Source organism: Leishmania major, chromosome 27, assembly GCF_000002725.2.
Source record: "Leishmania major strain Friedlin complete genome, chromosome 27".
Lineage (NCBI taxonomy): Eukaryota > Euglenozoa > Kinetoplastea > Trypanosomatida > Trypanosomatidae > Leishmania > Leishmania major.
Window position 1 is genome coordinate 847,239 of NC_007268.2, and position 18,229 is coordinate 865,467.

The 18,229-nt window shown below is 60.0% G+C and overlaps 6 protein-coding genes across 6 annotated transcripts; all 6 read right to left on the minus strand.

The window, feature by feature from the left end:
* Positions 1-8: 8 nt before the first annotated feature.
* On the minus strand, positions 9-1,304 carry LMJF_27_1960 (conserved hypothetical protein; the record flags this gene model as incomplete). The annotated part of the gene is made up of 1 exon (XM_003721957.1): positions 9-1,304. The coding sequence occupies one exon, from the start codon at positions 1,302-1,304 to the stop codon at positions 9-11; it is 1,296 nt and encodes a 431-aa protein (XP_003722005.1).
* Positions 1,305-2,489: 1,185 nt separating this feature from the next.
* On the minus strand, positions 2,490-2,825 carry LMJF_27_1970 (putative small nuclear ribonucleoprotein; the record flags this gene model as incomplete). Its single annotated transcript, XM_003721958.1, has 1 exon — positions 2,490-2,825. One exon carries the CDS (start codon positions 2,823-2,825, stop codon positions 2,490-2,492), a length of 336 nt encoding a protein of 111 aa, XP_003722006.1.
* Positions 2,826-4,055: 1,230 nt separating this feature from the next.
* On the minus strand, positions 4,056-6,830 carry LMJF_27_1980 (putative FtsJ cell division protein; the record flags this gene model as incomplete). Its single annotated transcript, XM_003721959.1, has 1 exon — positions 4,056-6,830. One exon carries the CDS (start codon positions 6,828-6,830, stop codon positions 4,056-4,058), a length of 2,775 nt encoding a protein of 924 aa, XP_003722007.1.
* A 1,114-nt stretch (positions 6,831-7,944) lies between these two features.
* LMJF_27_1990 (conserved hypothetical protein) lies at positions 7,945-11,022 on the minus strand (the record flags this gene model as incomplete). The annotated part of the gene is made up of 1 exon (XM_003721960.1): positions 7,945-11,022. The coding sequence occupies one exon, from the start codon at positions 11,020-11,022 to the stop codon at positions 7,945-7,947; it is 3,078 nt and encodes a 1,025-aa protein (XP_003722008.1).
* Positions 11,023-14,324: 3,302 nt separating this feature from the next.
* LMJF_27_2000 (conserved hypothetical protein) lies at positions 14,325-14,918 on the minus strand (the record flags this gene model as incomplete). The annotated part of the gene is made up of 1 exon (XM_003721961.1): positions 14,325-14,918. The coding sequence occupies one exon, from the start codon at positions 14,916-14,918 to the stop codon at positions 14,325-14,327; it is 594 nt and encodes a 197-aa protein (XP_003722009.1).
* Positions 14,919-15,817: 899 nt separating this feature from the next.
* Positions 15,818-16,573, minus strand: LMJF_27_2010 (conserved hypothetical protein; the record flags this gene model as incomplete). Its single annotated transcript, XM_003721962.1, has 1 exon — positions 15,818-16,573. The coding sequence occupies one exon, from the start codon at positions 16,571-16,573 to the stop codon at positions 15,818-15,820; it is 756 nt and encodes a 251-aa protein (XP_003722010.1).
* Between the last annotated feature and the right edge of the window lie 1,656 nt (positions 16,574-18,229).

Consider the following 18,229-nt stretch of genomic DNA (forward strand, 5'->3'; position numbering starts at 1 on the left):
CTAGAGCTCTACTTCGAGAAGAGCTTCGACACTTGCGCCTTCAAAGAAGTGCTCTTAGAACTCTTGGTGTCGTCCGCGCTATCACCCTTCGCCGTCGATGACGAGGCATTCGTGTTGTTGCCGCCGCCTCCACTAGCCTCTCCCGACCTGGAGCCGGCGGCGGATCGCTTGCGGGTCGACGAGGAGTTGGCGGTCGATGTGGATGCGGCGTTGTCGGTGTCGCGCGCCTTTTTGCTGCTAGGCGCCGCGGCAGCCGGATCAGTGGTGGTCTGCTTACGCAGTGCCTTCGACGCTGCGGCCTGAAACGCCGGGGTCGGTGAAGCAGCCGCAGGCTTTTCGGAGCCCTTCTCTGGCTCGCGTTCTGTTCCTCCTGCGGCGCCGGCCGCTGGTGCGGCACCCCCAGCCGTTGTCGTCGAGCGCTTCTCTTTGCGCCTTCGCGCCACCTCGCCGCCGGTCATCTGGCCAATGTCGCTGGCGTCCACCGGCACGTACGCCTCCCCGCCATCCTTCTGCAACTCGGCCGCGTCCAGCATGTCGGAGGTGAGCTGCACCAGCAGCATCTCCGGGTTCCACGCGACATCCTCGTCCAGCTCCCGTGCCAGGCAGCTCGTGAGGCACGACATGTCGAACTCGCTGCGCATCATCCGCAGCAACTTGTCCCAGCTGTTCGTGACGTCGAGTTCGTTGAGACGTGGCAGCGTCGCCTGGAAGCCCGTCGGTGACTCGGAGATGTGCCGCGCAAGCTTCTCCTTCTGCCGCTGCGCCCGCTCCGCTTGCTCGCGATGGGCCTGCTCCGCGTCGGGGATGTCGTCTTGGACGATCTGCACGTTCTGGTTCAGCTCCTTGTCGGCGGGGCGATCTGCTTTTGCAGGCTTCTCCGCGTCGAACCAGCTCGAGCACTCTTGCCGCCGACCGCGGCGGCCGTGATCAGGGCGCTTACCAGACGGAGCATTGGTGCTGTCGGCGACATTGGAGGCGTTCACGCTATTCGCGTTCGGCTTGCTTTGGCGGTCTATGTTCACCGACGCGCGCGGCTCAGGCTCAGACGAGCCGGCGGCTGCTTTGCCGCCGACCTCGGGGGAGGGTTTCACCGCTGTGCCACCCTTCTTGCTTGGCCCGGTGGGCGCGTTGTTCTTGGAAGAGGCAGAGGCATTCGCGGTGCGCATCGAGTTGAGGCGCGAAGGGGACGTGGTTGAGGCAGTCAGGGGCGGCGCCGACGTGAGAGGCGCCACCATCCCCGCCTTCTGCGGAGACAACGAGGAGGCAGCGGCCTTGCTGTCGCCACCGTTGCCGGTGGATGCCATGATGAGTGACAGAAGATGAAGTAAGCGCACGTCTGTCACGAAGGGGAAAGAGGGGTAGTTTCGCCACGGTGTGTGTGCATGTGTGTGTGTGCAGCAGCAGCAGCAGCAGCAGGTGGCACACTGCCGACAAGTACGAGGAAGAGCCCTTCCGAGGTGATTGACCCAAACGAGCCCCCGCGTGGCTACCCCAGCGCGAAACGTCGTGTTTGCTTGACCCTCACAATGATATGCCGAGGTTCGTATACCGGTGTGTGTGTGTGTGTGTGTGAGCAACCCTTCGAACAACAACAAAACACGTTGCAACGGAAATGGAGGATGCACCGAGGTGAGCCCACAGACGAGAAAACGCGCGCTTGGCTGGGCAACAGATGTCCGCTCAGTAATCTGACACGCGTGATACGAGCGAAAGGGAGAACGAGAGGCAACCGGAAAGGATCGAAGGAAGCAGCGTGAGGTGAGAGATCGTAGACACGACAGGATTAACAGTCATCATCACCCTCATGTGCACACGCGCGTGCACGGGCGTGAAAATGGAGATGGAGGAAGGGAGGTGGATGCAAAGCCGTAAGGGGCGGATGGTGAGAAGAGAAGCAGCCGTCAACGGCGTCGCTACACCATGCTTCTCTCCTCTTCATCTTCTTTTCGTGTCCTCATACAATCACACACTCGCACATACGCTCCATGAGCACACACGCACGCGTCTCTCTCTCTCTCTGACAAGGGAGAGTTACGCAAGTCGGCCCTCACCTTGAGGCGATGAGCAGGCGCACATCGAAAGGGGTCATCCGGTGGTTATTGGTTGGCGCTCGTCTTTTTTGCCTCTTGTTGTCGTGTTGTACTAAATCGTCCTGTTTCTGGTTTCCTACAGCGCATCGACCCCCTCATCGCCTTTGTGTCCCTCGCCCCCTGTGTGCGTGTGCAAGGGTTGAGGTGCACAGACGCACGCACACAAGGCGGGACAGAGCAAGAAAGGGGGATGGGGGAGGGCGAAAAGACATCACCATCAGCACCAACGCATTCGCGTGCACACTCAACACGCGCGGGGGTGTGCATACATGGGAACATAAACGTTCGACTGTAGGCGGGCACACAAGAGAGAGGCTAGGATGCTTCTGAGCACACATAGCGGTGCGAGACAGCTCACCTCACCCCTCAGCTTTTAGGTGCCGAGTTTGCCTTTCGTCGTTACGCGCCGCGCTTGCGCTTCACAGCGGTTGCCTTCGCCAACTTGGGAGCGCCGCCAAAGTTCGCCACAGCCCCGCTGCCACCGTTCTCGCTATCCTTCATCACCGTGACGGACACAACGTGCTCGCCGCGCAGCAAGATAAGCCCCAGCTGGCGTTTTGACGAGACGCCCTCCTCAGCCATCTTCTTCGACTGCGGCCGCTCCTCGACCGCGTCGCCAAGGACGACGTTCATGTGCTTGTCAAAGACGAGCAGCTTGCCCGTAACGGTACGGCCATCATCGAGCATAACGCACAGCACCTTGTTGATGTTGTGCAGCATGGTGTATTTGCCCATTTCGTATTTTGAGGGGCGGGGGAGGTGTGCGTCCGGGTATGCCTTGCGATGCTTTCCAGAACGGCGCTTCAACCATCTGGGACGAGTGCATGTTTTTTGTTGTTTCACAAGTGATCATTGATGCGGAAACCCCCCATGTGACATGCGCAAGGAGGGGGAGGAGAAAGAAAGATGGGGGGGGGGGGGCATATGGTCGTCATCGTGATCAGCGTGCACGCACACACGCTCACATGCAGAGATCCCGGCGAGTGGGAAGGAGAGAAAAAAAAAAGAAACGACGGGCAGACAGAGGAGGCGACGTGGATCGGAGAAAAGCAGAGCAGAACGAATTTAGAGGGGACGAGCCACGACTTGGCTTTGCTTGCCGCGTAAAGGCGGAGGCGCACGCGGGCGAGTGCGAGCCCCGTCTCCTCTCCACATTGCCGTCATCACATGCTGCCATACCCACATAAAGGGCACCGCTGCCGCTGACCCTTCATAGCTGGAGGTGAGTGGAGATACACCTGCTGATCTCGTGTGTGTAGTTGTACATGCACGCTTGCGCAGGGGGGGACGAAGAGACGTCCAGTTGCGTCGAGCGTCGCGTCGGACCCCCTTTTCCTCTCCGTTTCTCCGTGTGCGTGTGCGTGCCTCGTTTTTTTTTTTGTTGCGTTCAGCGCCACGGTGACTTACGGGCTTAACACGCTTAGGCGTACAAAGTTGGGAGAGCGACAACCAAAACAGAAGAGAACAAGAGCGAGAGAGTCCACGGTGCGTGCGTGTGCGTGTGTGTGCGTGTGCGTGTGAAGGAAGCGCTGCGAAAAGGGAGGTGTATTCAGAGGGAGGGCTGATAATGCAGCATCGTCGGTCCAGACCGCGCGGCGCCGCGACAAAGAAAACAAGATACACCCATGCACAGGTGAAAAAGAGAGACACACAAGGACAACACAGCAACAAGGGCGCACGCACGCTCCGTAAAAGAGGAGTGGCGAAAGGCACCGATGAACAAGACAAAAGGAGACATCAACTTAACCGAGTCTCACCCATATCACCGCAAGCCAACGCGCCCATACACGACAGCAAGAGATAGTCCCCGACACACACACACACACACATGAACGCACAGGAGCACCGAGCGGCTAGAGAAAGAAAAGGGAAGTAGCGGGTCGTCGCAAGACAGCCCATCACCTTTTGTACATCGCGCCCTCTTACGCACTCCTTACGCGACACGCACAAACACACGTGTGCACCCTATTTCCGGCGCTTCAGCTTCTGCTTCTCGCGCCGCATGCGGCCCATCAGCTGCCGGTCGAGGTACTTGTGCCTCTTCTTTCCCTGGCCTTTCACCACTTGCGAACGCATCAGCTTGCGCACGCTGAGGTTTTCAGCCTTCTCGCGCGCGCGAGGGTCGGCCTTGCCTTTGTCAATCAAGCTGCGTAGCATGCGCTGCGCCTTCCGGCGCTTGCGGCCCATCGCCTCCATCACCTTGCGGCTCGGTCGCGCGTTCAGCTCCCGGAAGCGGCGGCGCTGCTCCTCGATCTCCTCCGCAGTCACTGGCAGCACGACACGGCAGTTGCGCTGCTCATCCTTTACGAACCAGTCCGGCAGGTCATCGTCGTCGTTGAAGACGTAGCGGTTGACAGAGGCGTCGAGGATCTCGCGGCGCGCCTTGGGGTCCAGCATCTTCTGCGCGATTGCCAGCGTACGCGCGCGGATGTCTGGATCCGTCATGGCAATCGGGATCTCTTCAAACTCCGTGTCCTGCTTGCCGCTGGAATTCCTTCCGCTGTTTGCGTTGTTCTTGTTTCGCTTGTTCTGCTTACGCACCTCCTTGTTGTCGCACAGGGTTTGCTTCCGCTGCTGGCGTATCAGCTCCTGGGTGGTCACCTTGCCTATGTCAGGGATCAGCTTGCGCTTGCGGCGCGAGTCCTCGCGGCCACGGTTGATCTCGTAGTCGTCGAGGTCGCCGTCGCTCAGCTCCGCAGACAGCTCACTAACAGAGTCGTCGCTGTCGTCGTCGTTGTCCTTGTTCTCGAAGCGCGTGCGCACGTGCTTGCGCTTGTCCGGGTCTGCCATCTCCGTGGGCGCGCTCATAATGATGCGCTCCTCCTCTAGCGTGCGCTGCTGCTTCTTGTTCTTGGCACGATCGTGATCCTTCGGCTTCGGAAAAGTGTCATTCAACACCTTTTCGATGTTCAGTTGATGGCGCTCCCACTTGCTGCTCTTACCCGCCTCATCCAGCTGCGCTGCGTCTTTCTCTGTCTTTGCACGCTTTTTCTTGGACACCGGCGTCTCGTCCGCGGCCTCCGCGTCGTTGCTGTCCTCGTAACCCTCCAGTCCTGCCTCGTACAGCGTCACACGCGTGGAGCGCTGCGCCGGGACGTAGTTACCGTAGTTGTCGACATCCATGAAGTGCTCCTCCCCCTCAACGAGCTGGGTGGAGTGCAGCACGCCATCGGCGTCGCCCTCCGCCTCGGACTCGTCGCCGTCCTTCTTGTCCCCCAAGTCCCAGTCGTCTTGGGCGGCGAGGTTGACCGACATGACCGGGTTCAGCGGGTCGTTGCCGCGGTCCTCCGGCTCTATCCAAGTCTTATCCATGATGTGAGCCAGCTCCTTCTCCGGAATGAGCCCGAGCTGCTCCACTGTGAAGTGATCCAGCTCATCGGCTTCGCCGTCCTCGCCGCCTGCCGCGGCGTCGCCGTCATCGTCGAAGGCGTCGGTGTTCGTGCCTTTGTAGGCGAACCCATCCGTCTCCGTCATATGCTCGGCGCTCATGTTGGGGTCGTAGTTGATGAGGCCCTTGATCTGCTTCAGCTTTCGATCCACCACCTTCTTCTGCTTTTTCTTCAACTCCTTGGCCTTCTTCTTCCGAATCTCAAGCAGCTCACGCGCGATCTGCGTGACGCCCTCGGGGCTGTCGAAGTCAAAGTGGTAGTCGCGCTTCCCTTCGCCGTCATCGTCGTCGTCGTCGTCGCTGCCGTTGCCGCCGGCCATGCTGTCCACGTCGCCGTCCTCCTCGGTGCCCGCCGCGTCGACCTGGATGCGGTGGATCTTCTCGCGCAGCAGCTGCTCTCGCCACCGCAGCATGCGCCGAAGGTCAGCCTCGCCCACCTGCTGAAGATCACCGCAGAGGTACACCAACTCCTTCTTGGAGCTCTTCGATGTGAGGTACTCCTTGTCCGCGTCGTCGCTGAAGCGCAGCTCGTGGTGCGTCTTTAGGAACCCTTTGGGGTCATCAGCGTTGAGGAAGTCGGAGAAGGACGCGACGTGGTGCGAGACGGTAGCGAACTCTTCGTACCCCGTCGGCACATTCGACTTGGGGGTGACCAGCATGCCGGAGGCGGAGACGATCTTCTCTTGGCCGACCTCCGCAAAGACCTTTTGCGGATTGAAGAAGGCGGGGTCGATGTTCTTGGGTGCCTTGAAGCCGGCACAGACGACGAAGATTTCGGCAGACTCCATGCGAGACGCCTGCGGCTTGGTCGCCTCGACCTTCTCGAAGAGCTGCTTGAACACCCAGAGGAGGTTGTGGAAGTCCGGCGAGCGGAACACCTTCGTGACAAACCAGCCGTTCGCCTTCAGCATGGAGCACGCCATCTTGGCCGACGCCAGCACGAGCGCGTTCTGGTCGAAGAGATCACGCGACCACACACCGCCGACGTTTGGCGCACCATCGTGAATGACGCAGTCGACCGGCTCCTTCTTCAGGTACGTGACGATCATCTTGCGCGTCTTGTCGTCTGTGATGTCACCCACGAACGTCTTGACGCCACGGATCGGCGCAATCGGAACAAGATCGACACCGACGATCTTCGAGCCTATTGCCATGTGCTGCGCAGCCACCTGGCACCAGCCACCAGGCGCGGCGCAGAGGTCGACAAGGACGCGCGACTTGGCGAGGAAATCATATTTTCGGTTCAGCTGGATGAGTTTGTAGGCAGAACGGGCGCGGTACCCCTGGTCCTTGGCCAGCCGGTAGTACGCGTCCAACCGGGTCTTGGCCTTCTTCTTGGACTTGACGCCCATTCTGCTTGTCTGCGGTACTGCTGTGTCGCGACTGAAGGGGTGGGCGAGTAGAGGAGGGAAAGGATGGGTCGCTGTGGTTCAAGCACGAATACCACCAATACGGTCGCAGGCTCCAAGCACGCAGTGGGTGTATGTGTGTGTGTGTGTGGGGGGGGGGGGAAGGGGGAGCGAGAAAGCAGTGGGGCGAGGGTGAAGGGACTTCGCGGGCACACGCGCTCGCCTAGCTGTAGCTCCTCGCACTCTTTCCTTTTCGACACCGTGTGCAAGCGCGGTGAGGGCGTGTTCAGCTACTACAGACGGGCTAGGATTGAAGAGAAGCCTCAGCAAAGTTGTGTTCGACAAGCGGAGATGGAGATGATGGAGATAGAGTGAGAGATGCAGACGGTGCGGCATGAACCTGCGCACGGCGCTGCGCTGCCATCCAAAGGAAGAGCGGAAGATGGCGCAGAGAGAAGAAAAGAAGGCGCGTGCGTAAGATGGGTTTCAGAGGCGTGGCCTTGTACGCGTGCGTGTACGTCGGTTGGGGCGAGTGGAGTCGCTTGCTTCGGACCTTCAGAGACCATCATTGTCAACAAAGAAGAGGGAGAGCGCACGCAATGGCAAGAAGCGCCGAGAGGAATGCAACGGCAGACAGGCCGCGTTTATGTGAGCTGGCGTGTCCGCGGGAGCAGCAAGTTGCTGTCGCGGTATCTCGCAAGCATCAAGAAAACGTGCGGCGTGAGCTGGTAGGGACGCGGTCGAAGGAGAAGAGCGACAGCGGCGAAAGCGAAACAGCGTAAGAAGCAGGAGAAGGAGGAAGGGCCGCAGAGAAGTGCGCCATGCTCAACAACGATGAAGACGCACGCATACACGCACACGCACACGACGAGTGCGCGTCAGCAACGTCGCAAGGTAAGAAAAGAGAGGAGCACTTGGGCTTGTGCTGGTGTTCGCGAACTCGCCTTTCTCGCACACTGGTGCGACACGCTCTCTCCTTATCCTCCTTCTTCATCACTGCCTCCCCCTCGAATTGACAGGGACGCTCACATCGACGCCACAGCACCGGTACACTCCACTAGCTGGAAGGCAAGGAGAGCCTACACACATGTAAGCCCCCCAATGCCAGAGGTGCACCTCACCCATGCGTCTGATGCTTCCGCCAGATGCAGTAAGCGTCGGCAATGAGGATGTCCAGCCACCGCATCGCCGCCTCCAGCGTCCGCGCCCGTGCACGCTCGCCGCACCGCTCATGTTTGTCTTCCCTATCCAGCGGATGCTGCTGCTTTGCGGACGCGTACTGGGGAAAGAGCGCCTCGAACGGATGCTTCAGCGTGCTCATCACGACGTCAATAGGCGGCTCAGCTGTCGAAGACGTGCCCGAACGTGCGGCTGCGTCTGCTGCTGAAGGTGCCGCCGCGCCGCTCCCCTCCTCGTGTGTGGTGCGCGAGCCGAAGATGGGCAGCACCGTGGCGAGAGCCGCCGCGCCCCACCTTCCGCCAGGCGCCGTTGGTGCAGTCGGAGTGGAAGTTTGCGAAGAGTTATCGAGCAGGTTGGCGCGCAGATTGCGGAGCAACGCACAGCACACGCAAACGTGAAAGTACATGATCTCCTCATCGCTCGCTGAGGAGCCTTGCGCTGTCACGGCGGCGGCCAGCGAAGAAGGCGTCGGGTGAGCGCCGCTGGCCGCTGCAGTCGTCGGTGGCGCACGATCGCCACCAATCCCGATCGCCAGGTAGCAATCCCACAGACGCAGCAGCAGCGGCAGCGGCAGCTCACGTGCCAGTAGACAGTGCAGCCATTGGAAGCAGCCGTCCATCACAGTCAAGCCATACCCGTCCAGAAAGACAATGAGAGAGGGGTCAACAGCGCGCACGAGGGCCTCAAGGCGACGTACATTGCGTAAGATGCCCGGCTGGCCCGGCATGAAGTTGTCCTGCAGCAGCGACAGAACACGGCCGGCGCACCAGTACGTGTCACCCTCGACCTGCGTCAGGTAGCTCTCCGGTAACTCCGCCAGTATCGCGTCCAGGGCGGCGGGTGTGTCGGACAGCACGTCAAGGTCCTCCTCGGAAAGGTAGGGGGAGAGCGCGGCGGCTGTGGTGGCCCGAGTGGCAGGCGTGCTGAGCGTCGTCACGGTGATTGGCGTCGCCAACTCCGTCGGTGTCGACGCGCCTGTGGAAGACCGGGATTTCCGCTGCACCGAGGCAGAGAGTGACGACACCAGCAGACGCATAACGGCTCGCGTGCCCTTGTCACAGACCATGCTGCCCAACTCCGCGCCGCTCGCCGAGGCAGGTCTATCGTCACGGTCGTCTCCCTCATCGTCGTCGCTTCCACTGTCCAAGCGAGCTGCCGCTGCCGTCCCGTTCGTTCTCTGCACACCTTCGTGCATGGCCGCCTGGCGGTGAGACGCGCGCGCGCACGTGGCAGCCTGCGCCGACACCCGCGCGAACTGCCGCAGCGCATCCGCAAGGAAGACATGATAGAAAACTGCGACCACGTCGTCCATGCCCTGCACGTAGCCGACGGCAGGGTGCCGCTGGGACCAGAGAAACAAGCAGCGCGCCATGCCCGCAAGGGAGCGGCCGGCATGAAAGATGGGAGACTGGTGGCGCGGCAGGTCCAGCAGCATCTGTTGGAGAATAGCGCGCTCGTAGGGCGAGAGGGATGCCACCGCCGACGTGGGCGATACGCCGCCGCTGAGCGTCAGACCATGGCCATTGTTCGGTGGTAGTCCATTGCCGGGCAGCCGAGACAGTGATGCCGCCTTGCGAAGGCCAGGAGCGCTGGCAGCGCCGCCACCCCCGTGTGAGCGCGGCAGCGGCGACATCGATGGCAATGTCGACGGCGACTCTCTCAGCGACAGCATCGTCAGAGCGCTACAGTATTGCCGCGTGTAGCCCTCGTACTGGCGGCGCTTGCGCTGCAGCTCCGCTTTCTGCCGCGTGACGGCAGCAGGCGCGTAGTCGCTGAGCAACCGCCACACCACCGCTCGCAGCAATGTTGGGCGGCAGCCACCCCACGCAACACACCGAAGCGAGTTGGGCTCGTCGCAAGAGGCGCCAACCTTGATAGTGACGCCAAAGCCGTTGTCGATGACAATGCCGTTGAGAGTTGCTGCTGCAGCTGCTGCTGCCTGTGCACTCTCGGCCGCCACCTCCACGGACACTGGAGGCTTCCCTGCTACAATGTTGGTGCTGCGGCTCGTCGCTGCTGTGCGCATGGATGCTGCCCCCTCAGGGACGGTGGTGAGCAAGCTTTCAGCCCTGCTGGGAGCTGCCGTGGTATTCACAGTGCCAAGCAGGTCGAGCGAGTAAGTGCGGGCCTCGCCGTCGCCGACTTCACCGCCGACGGCAGTGGCGGCAGAGCTGGCGGGTTGTGCTGATGTTCGGCGCGGCGGTGTCTCGTGTAGCCCAGCCGCCTCCTCAGGGGTGAGGAGAACTGCAAAGCCGAGGCCGAGCCTGTTGGCGCCGCATACGTAAGAATCCCTCGCCGTCACGGCGCCACGCTGGCCAGCGTTACCGCCTCTGGTTCGGCCACCACCGTCCACATCACTGTTGCTGCTGCCCGAGCACAGCTGTGACGGATCTGTGTGAGCCACGACGGCTGACAACGATGCCGGCGGGCTAGGGTTGAAGTTTATGCCTATGTTTGGTGGCGTGAACACGTCACTCACAGGCTCCGGCACCAGCTCCTCCGTGTAGGCCTGCTGCAGCAGACACTGCGGTGGCACCACGCGGAGCAGTGGCAGTGCCTGTAGAAGAGACGACAATCTGGACTCCTGCTCGGCAACGTACCGTCGCTCCGTCTCCATCGCCAAAATGGAAGCACGCTCGCGTCGAGCTTGGCTTTTCGTGCGGGTGCTCTTGGTATCTTGGCTCTTCGGCTGTGAGCGCTGTGTCACTGCGACCTGCTGCTGCTGCTGGTGCTGGTGCTGGTGCTGCTGGTCCTCCCGAACCTCTTCCGATGCCGCTGCTACAGCAGCGGCAGTTTGCCGTCGTTCCATGCACCCAGCGCCAAGGCTCACTCCGCCGGCAGCCTCACGCACCACCTCTACACGCACCTCGCCATCCTCATTGTAGCGCAGCAGGCGACGCAGCAGCGCGCCGGCAGAACGGTACGCCGTGCCTGGCGGAACGCGGCGCACTCGGCCTGGTCCGCGCAGGCGTTGCAGACAGAAGGGAAGAAAGCCCACAGCTCCGTCCTCTTCCATGTCCGCGACGAGAGTAGCAACGGTACTGTGAGGCGGCTGGAACGCTGAAGGCCACCTCCCGGGGCGCGCAGCGGCGCTAGAACGGTTTTGCAGTAGAGAGCTTGACGGTGTCGAAGAAGATTCGGGCGATCTTGACGCACTACAAGACACCGATAATACGTCTTGCGTCGGCGCCACCGCTGCCATTGTGGGTGTGGCGATGCAAACTCTTATGGACGATGGCGCGTCAGTCTGTAATCAGATCAAGCACAGATGATAAAGAGCGAAAGAGAGACACTCGCGCACGCGTGTAGAAGCCAGCATACGCTGTGCGTCAGCTGCTGCAACCAAGACGACAAGAACGACGATTATGAAGATTGAGAAGAGGGCAAGATATAACAGCTCTGAAGAAGACCTGAACAAGATAGGACGAGATAGAGAAGTGTCTCCATATCTCAACACGTGCCCATTCCACCAAGAGCACGTCAACAAATAAACGTCTCAGCCAGCCCCACAGTTCATCTACCTCTGCGGCACGCGCGGCACAAATCCCGGGTCGCCTAGCAGACCGAGCGCCAAGAAGAGAAGGGCAAGCAAGCAAAGTAGCCGCGCCAAAAAAATATAAATTTGAGTGGGAGTTCTGTAAAGCGAGAGCGAGAGAGGGGTGTGGAGACGAAGAGAGAAACAGGATGATGCACCGTTCAGCGAGTGTATAAGTTCGCACGCGAAGCAAGATGGTGACGAGAGCAGTCGCAGTTGAAGGATACAGCAGGCATAAAGCGAAAGGAAAGAAGGATAAAGAAGGTGTGCGTCCTCTTGTGAACGCGCGTGTGCATGTGTCGGTATCCTAACCGCAGCCTACGCATCCGTCATCCCACTCACAAACTACGAAGGCAAGAGAAGGTTTGTGCACACCAACGCGCACTGACACTCACGCAAAGCAGGCAACTGTATCTGCGCAGGTCGCGCGTCGTCGCATTCCTGACACGGCGCCCTTTGCCCCTCTTCCATGAATAAGCGGCCACATCATTCCACGCCAGCCTGCAGTCGTTGCTGTCGGTGTCTCTGTGTCTGTGTGCGCGCGCGTGAGAGAGAGAGCACCGCTTTCATTTGTCGCCCCTGTTCGTCTCGTTCTCGGGTTTCTTTCGCGTGGTGCATACTTTACTTGTTGTTGCTGTTCATCAGTTTGCTTTTGAATCCCGTGGCTGCTCATAAAACAGCGTTCCTATCATACGCCAACGCGCACACGCACATATACATATACACACATGCATACACAAGTATGCACATGCACATGCACATGCACACACACGCACACTCATGTATACATATATGAGAAGTGCAACGGCGTAAAGAAGACAAAAAAAAAAGGGCAGAAGGAGCCGCCTTCCTCAGGTGACATCCATGCACAGACGCTCGAGAGGGACAGACGCGACACACATAACGACGACGACAATGGTGAGGAAAAGTAAAAGGGAATGAGACTTACTCGCACACGCACACAGCAGAGTATGCACGTGAAGCGCAAGGAACGGGAGAGCAAACACCACGGAGAATGGGGCAAAGACGAAAACGACGAGTGTGGGTGCAGCGCCAGCTTTCTTTTCGTTTCCATCGTTCTTTTGTTGTCTATTTTTGGTTTTTTTTGTTTGGGGGGGGGGGGGGGGGGCGGTGTGGAACAACACACCACTGCTCATCACATCTCACCTCCTTTTGGCTCTCTCGCTCCCCCTTCGACCCGTTCATCAAGCACCCTCACCTCTGCCTTCCCTCTCGCGCCTCGCGACCTCCTTGACTACCGCACCTGGGTTTCTCTTTTCCTCCGCAGCGTACCCCTATTCCACCCACGAGCAAGTCCGCAAACACACGCATGCACAGCCACAGCCCACCAGCCTCTGCCGCACTGCGGGCTACATCCTCGGCGTCTAGGAAGAGCCATCCTGCCGTCGAATCAGGCCCATGCGTCTAGCGGGCTCTTCCTGCCTTCCCCCCCCTCCCTTCTTCGCATACCTGCAGCGCGATCGGCGCCACACGGACCTGGCTGCGCTGCACGCCTTAACCCACCTGGGCCGCGTGCAGCGTCCTCCTCGAGGGTGGAGGCGGTGGCGTATGCCGTGCTGCTAGTAGGGGCTCGTCTACGTGCACGCCGGATGGGTTCAAGAAGGAGGTTGGCCAGCCTCAGACCACGGCTCTCTGCGACCGTGCGCACCGCTGCCTGCATGACATGTTTCGCTCTGAGCAGCTTCAAGCAACGGTATTCCACAGTATCGTGCGCAAGCTCTCCACATTCGAGTCTGGTGGGCTCGATGGTGCAGGCTCGGGGTGCCCACGTCATGCATCCGATATCTTTGCCGCATCAGCTCCATCCTGTCAGATGTAGGAGATGCCGCATGTTTCGCACACACGCACCTTGGGGCTGATCAGTATTGCTCTCCCCCGCGTTGCTTTCGTGAATCACTCTTGCCCTTCCCTCACCTGGATGCTCCTCCGCCTGGGTGCGATACGCCACGTCGGCCATGCTTGACAGCGCCGGCGCACAGCGCTCGCATTTTTGGACTATGGGGCCTGCTCCGAGACGACCTTGTTGTCTGGGAGGGAAGCTTGCCTGCATGTGTCGCGACAGGTGGAACGCTGTCATGAGTCTGCAGCGGCATGGGGCACTAAACCCTCTCAATACACTCGCCGTTCACAGGAGTAGATGGGTCGAGTGGAGGGCGGCCCGTCGATAGACATGTGCCTGTGCACAATGAGCTCACAGCTTGTCGTTCTGAAGGGGTACAGGGGGCAGCCACAGAGACCCGACGAGGGGGGGGAGCCCATGCAGCGCGAGTGAGGTGTGCGTAATCACGTCACTGCGTGTAAGATCATAGCGTGAAATGAGGTGTTCTTGGAGAGATCCGTGAGTCTCACGTGGCATATCGGGTACAACCCCGAGCCGGCCGCTCTCACAGCAAAGAAAAAGCAGGCGAGGGTGGAGGGGCACCACATTGCCAGCGCAGCAGCAGGCCGCACACCATCTGCACTCCATGCTGCCACTGCTAGTCGAGCAAATGACTTCAGTCCCCTCAAAATCGTCGCCCCGCTCATTGCGTAAACACCACACAAACGAAAAAAAAGAGGATGGAATGGGGATCTACTCAGAGAATGCGGGAGAGAAAGATCGCGCCTGCAGTGGCTCAGACAGCGGCGGCCCACCGGTGACCGACAGCACGAATAGGACGGAGAAGGAGCGAATCGTCTTCTCGGCACTGTGCTCTGCGCTGCTGGGCCGCGCCTCGCCACATGCGCCACTCCGTCGGCCACGTCCACCAATACAAGCGAGCTTACAGCTCCTCGCCGTCGTAGGCGTAGTACGCTTTATTGTGCATGATGAGCTCGTTGCCTACAAAGTAGAAGCTGTCGCTTGCCATCTCGAAGGGGCTGGCGACGATGGCCTCTTCCCATTCCGGGTTCAGGCTGGGCATGTCGTAGATGGCTTCCCATGTGTTCGTCGAGTGCGGAATGCAGAAGCCGAACTCGAAGTCGAAGGACTTGATCAGCACATTTCGGAAGTAGTGTCGCTCAATCATGCGGAACTTTGGGACTGGCTGATCGCCGTTGACACCAAAGACGAGCTTCGCGCCGACGGCGGTCTTGCGCAGGAACGAAGGGGCAAAGCGGTAGCGGATGGTGCGGGCAGCCGCGGCTTCCTCCTCGGACAGCTGCGCCACGCGGGCCAACATGTCGGTAACGCTCCCATCCGCGGAGCCATCCGGGGCCTCGCCAACCTCGAACAGTACCTTGTTTTGCTCGATATCGCGGATGGTGAACTGGTAAAACTCGACGCCGTACTTGTTCGCCGTGAGTGGGCACAGAAACCGCTCCGTGGGGGCGGTAAAAGCCAGCACTTGATCAGGGGTAACAGACGACGAGGTCATGACGGAGGGTGGTGGATCCTCGCCAGGAATCACTAACACGCAATAAGGATAAGAAAAGCAAGAATTCACTTTGATGGGCGCGTGCGTGTGCGTGTGAAGGCAATGGCGCGTGATGAGGGAGAGGCAATACAGCAAGCGGAGTATGGTGATGATTTGTTGTCGCACGACACGGTGGATGGTAGGAGGGGATCCTGTTGATCAACAACGCCAATGCTCGGTGGGATGTGAAGATCTGCCCTGAGAACGATGCGAGCAAAATAAGTTATATAAGATGCACCACAGCTGCGTAGCGAGTGCGAGAGAGAGCGTGAAGATGAAGATGACAGCCGACGCGGGAGGGGTAAAGGTGTGCTGAAGAAGCGCGATTCAAGATGGACTAGGTGCGGAAAATGTTGTCGAAAAGGGGGAAAGGAGAGGAGAGACCATGAGCGAGAGGGTGAGATGGACACCATCACCGCTACTTGTCTAACTCGCTACCAGAAAGAGGGTCGACCCTCGACGACGGATGGCGATGCTCTGTGTAGCTGGACACAACAGCAGCAGTTGAACAGCGTGCACGCACATACAGAGTGCGAGAGGAGCCATCCCATGCGTCTCACGACGATCATGAGAAGTCCTTTGCGAAGAGCGTGTCTTGATTCCTTTCCTGCCGAAGGGCGTGCGGAGAGTGAGACCACCGACCAGCACGCACACCCACTCGCATGCCACAACAACGGTATCTAGATCAGCAAGGAGTCTAAAGAATGAGAAGCGTGTGTTCAGAAGAACAGAGATGCAGCACGTCGAGCCTTGCAGCCGCCACACCCATAGGCCCATCCGATCACACAGCGACACACACACACACACACACACACACACACACACACACACACAAATAGAAAGTCTCGCGATGAGATCACTTAGACCTCGGCTATCACCTCCTCCTCGTTCATTGCCGACAAGCCGTCGGAAGCACCTGTGGGGAAGTACGGTGCGTCGTGTGGAGCGCTGTAGGCGTGATCACGAGCTTGGCCGTGATGCATGGCAGAAGAATTCCTCGCGATCACATGCGGTGCGTCGCTCATGGCAGTAGGTGGGTCCTGCAAACCGTGCTCACGGTCAATCGGCGAGCAAGATGTTGTGGCGTTGCGTGCCATCATCTGCCGCAGCTCTTCCAGCCTTTGCCGCTCGCGCGCAAGCTGCCGCTCCACCTCGGCCACGGCCTGGTCATACCGGGCCGACTCGAGCATCAGCTCGTGCTGGCGGTGCTGCAGTGCGGTGAGACGCTTTTGCCGCTCAGTGCGGAAGCGGTACTCCTCCATCTGCCATATGTAGTTCTGCTCATCCAGGATGGTCTCCAGCTCATCGGCGCGGATGACAGCGCCGCGTGCGACTAGCGCAGACACATGTGGCGCTGATCCGTCATGCGGGCCAGGGGATACCGCGCGAGGGCGATGCACCTGCTGTTGGTGCAGCGCGCGCTGCGATGGAGACGGATCGCAACTAGCTTGGTCACGGAAGACGCTGCGGTGGTCATCGTGGTGAGTGTAGTTGAGGCCAGCTGCGGGTTCTGCGTGCGCTCCACAGTAGTTCACTGGCCCTGGTCGTGATGTCAGTGGCGGTGGTGCGTTCAGCGGAGACGGTGATGCGAGCGGGACGTGCGACCGCTGCGGCATTAGCGGCGGTGGAGACGCTACTTCATAGGACCACTGCTGACGCAGATCAGATTGCGGCGCCGACGGCCGAGCAAGGGGCTCCGTTGGTTGCAGCGACGACTGCGGATACGCGTACGGCGGGGAGGCTGCGTTCACGCTGCCTTGCGCACGACGAGATGAGCGTTGCGCAGGAGTTTGGGGCCGCGGACTTTCCACGTCGCCGCTACAGCCGTTGGGCCAGTTCCCAGACGGCAGGGAGGATAACGTTGTGGCAGAGGTCCAAAGGGGCAGACTGCTGTCGTTCAGCGGCGCAGGCTGACGCTGCTGCCGTAAGGGTTCGGTGCGCTGCTTGCACGCGATGACATCGCCTGTGGTAGTTTGTCCCCGGACTCCACTCGCGGCAAATGACGATGCGTTAACAAGGCGGTCAGGCGACGGTGCTCGGCGAGTCGACGATGAGGCGGTGGACGCCCTCGATGCGGACGCGGAACAGGCGCCAGCCACTCTCCTCATGCCGCTGACGCCCCCGGATCCAGACCTGCTCTGCAACGGCAATTGGGGCGAAAGCGTGCCGGTGTCGGTTGACGGAGGGGGTAAGGACGCCGTTGCCATGGAGTTGCTTCCATCACAGCCTTCTCGCCCGTCGTCATCTTGCACATTCTCGGCCGTTTGCACCAGGTCGACAACATCCTCTTCGCGCAGCCCCACAGCACCGCCCACAGCAGCTGGCGAAAACACCTGCCCTTGCACAAAGAGCTGCTGCTCCGTCGGTGGTATGTGACTGATGCGCGCCAGATGGTGGCGCAGCTGCTTGCCAGACAGCCGCTGCAAGTCGCCTTCGAAAACGAGATGGTACATGACACCGGCGGCGACGTTTCGCACACGCAGTGTGGTGCGCGGATGTGCCGCACCGCGACCTCGATTGGATGATTGCTCAGGCAATCCGTAGTACGCCATTCCCTGGAAGGAAAGGGACCGTGTCGCGCACTAGAATGCACTGGCACACAAGTCCTTCTCGAATGCCCTCTCTCACTCCGCGGATGCGAAACTGCGACTACCGCGGCTGATATGCAGAAACCCCCAAATTCGGATAGCGCAAAGCTAGGAGAGGCGTGGCAAGGGAGAACAGAGGTTAATGACTCTACGTAGCTTTCGTGTGTGCCAGTGTGTGTGTGTGTGTGTGTGTGTGTGTGTGTGTGTGTGTGTGTGTGCTACTCACCAACCACACTGCTCTACGTCGGTGGCACAGCCCGGTGATAACGACGGACAAAGTGCGTGTGCGTGCGGGGCGGGAGAGGCAAGAGGAGAAAAAAGGAAGGAGGATGGGTTGGCGGAGAGAGAAGCGGCGCACACACAAACACACACCTGCGCGCACACGTGAGCAGCGGCAACTGGGATGGTCAGCGCAGACGTGCAATGAGCGATATAAAGAAGAGCGCAGGCAGAGACACGCACACACGAACACGCGATGGCGCCGTAGCGCGCTCCCCGCGGCTCAGTGGAGTGACACAGACACGCATGCATGTGCGTGCATCACCCATCACAGCCCCAGAGAGAGAGAGGTGTGTTCGTACGCGTAGGGTGCATGCAAGCCCGTGTGCATAGGCTACGAGGGGATGCAACGAGCATGTCGTCTCTTGCCTGTTCCTGTTTGGTGATCTTCTGCGCATTCGGCTT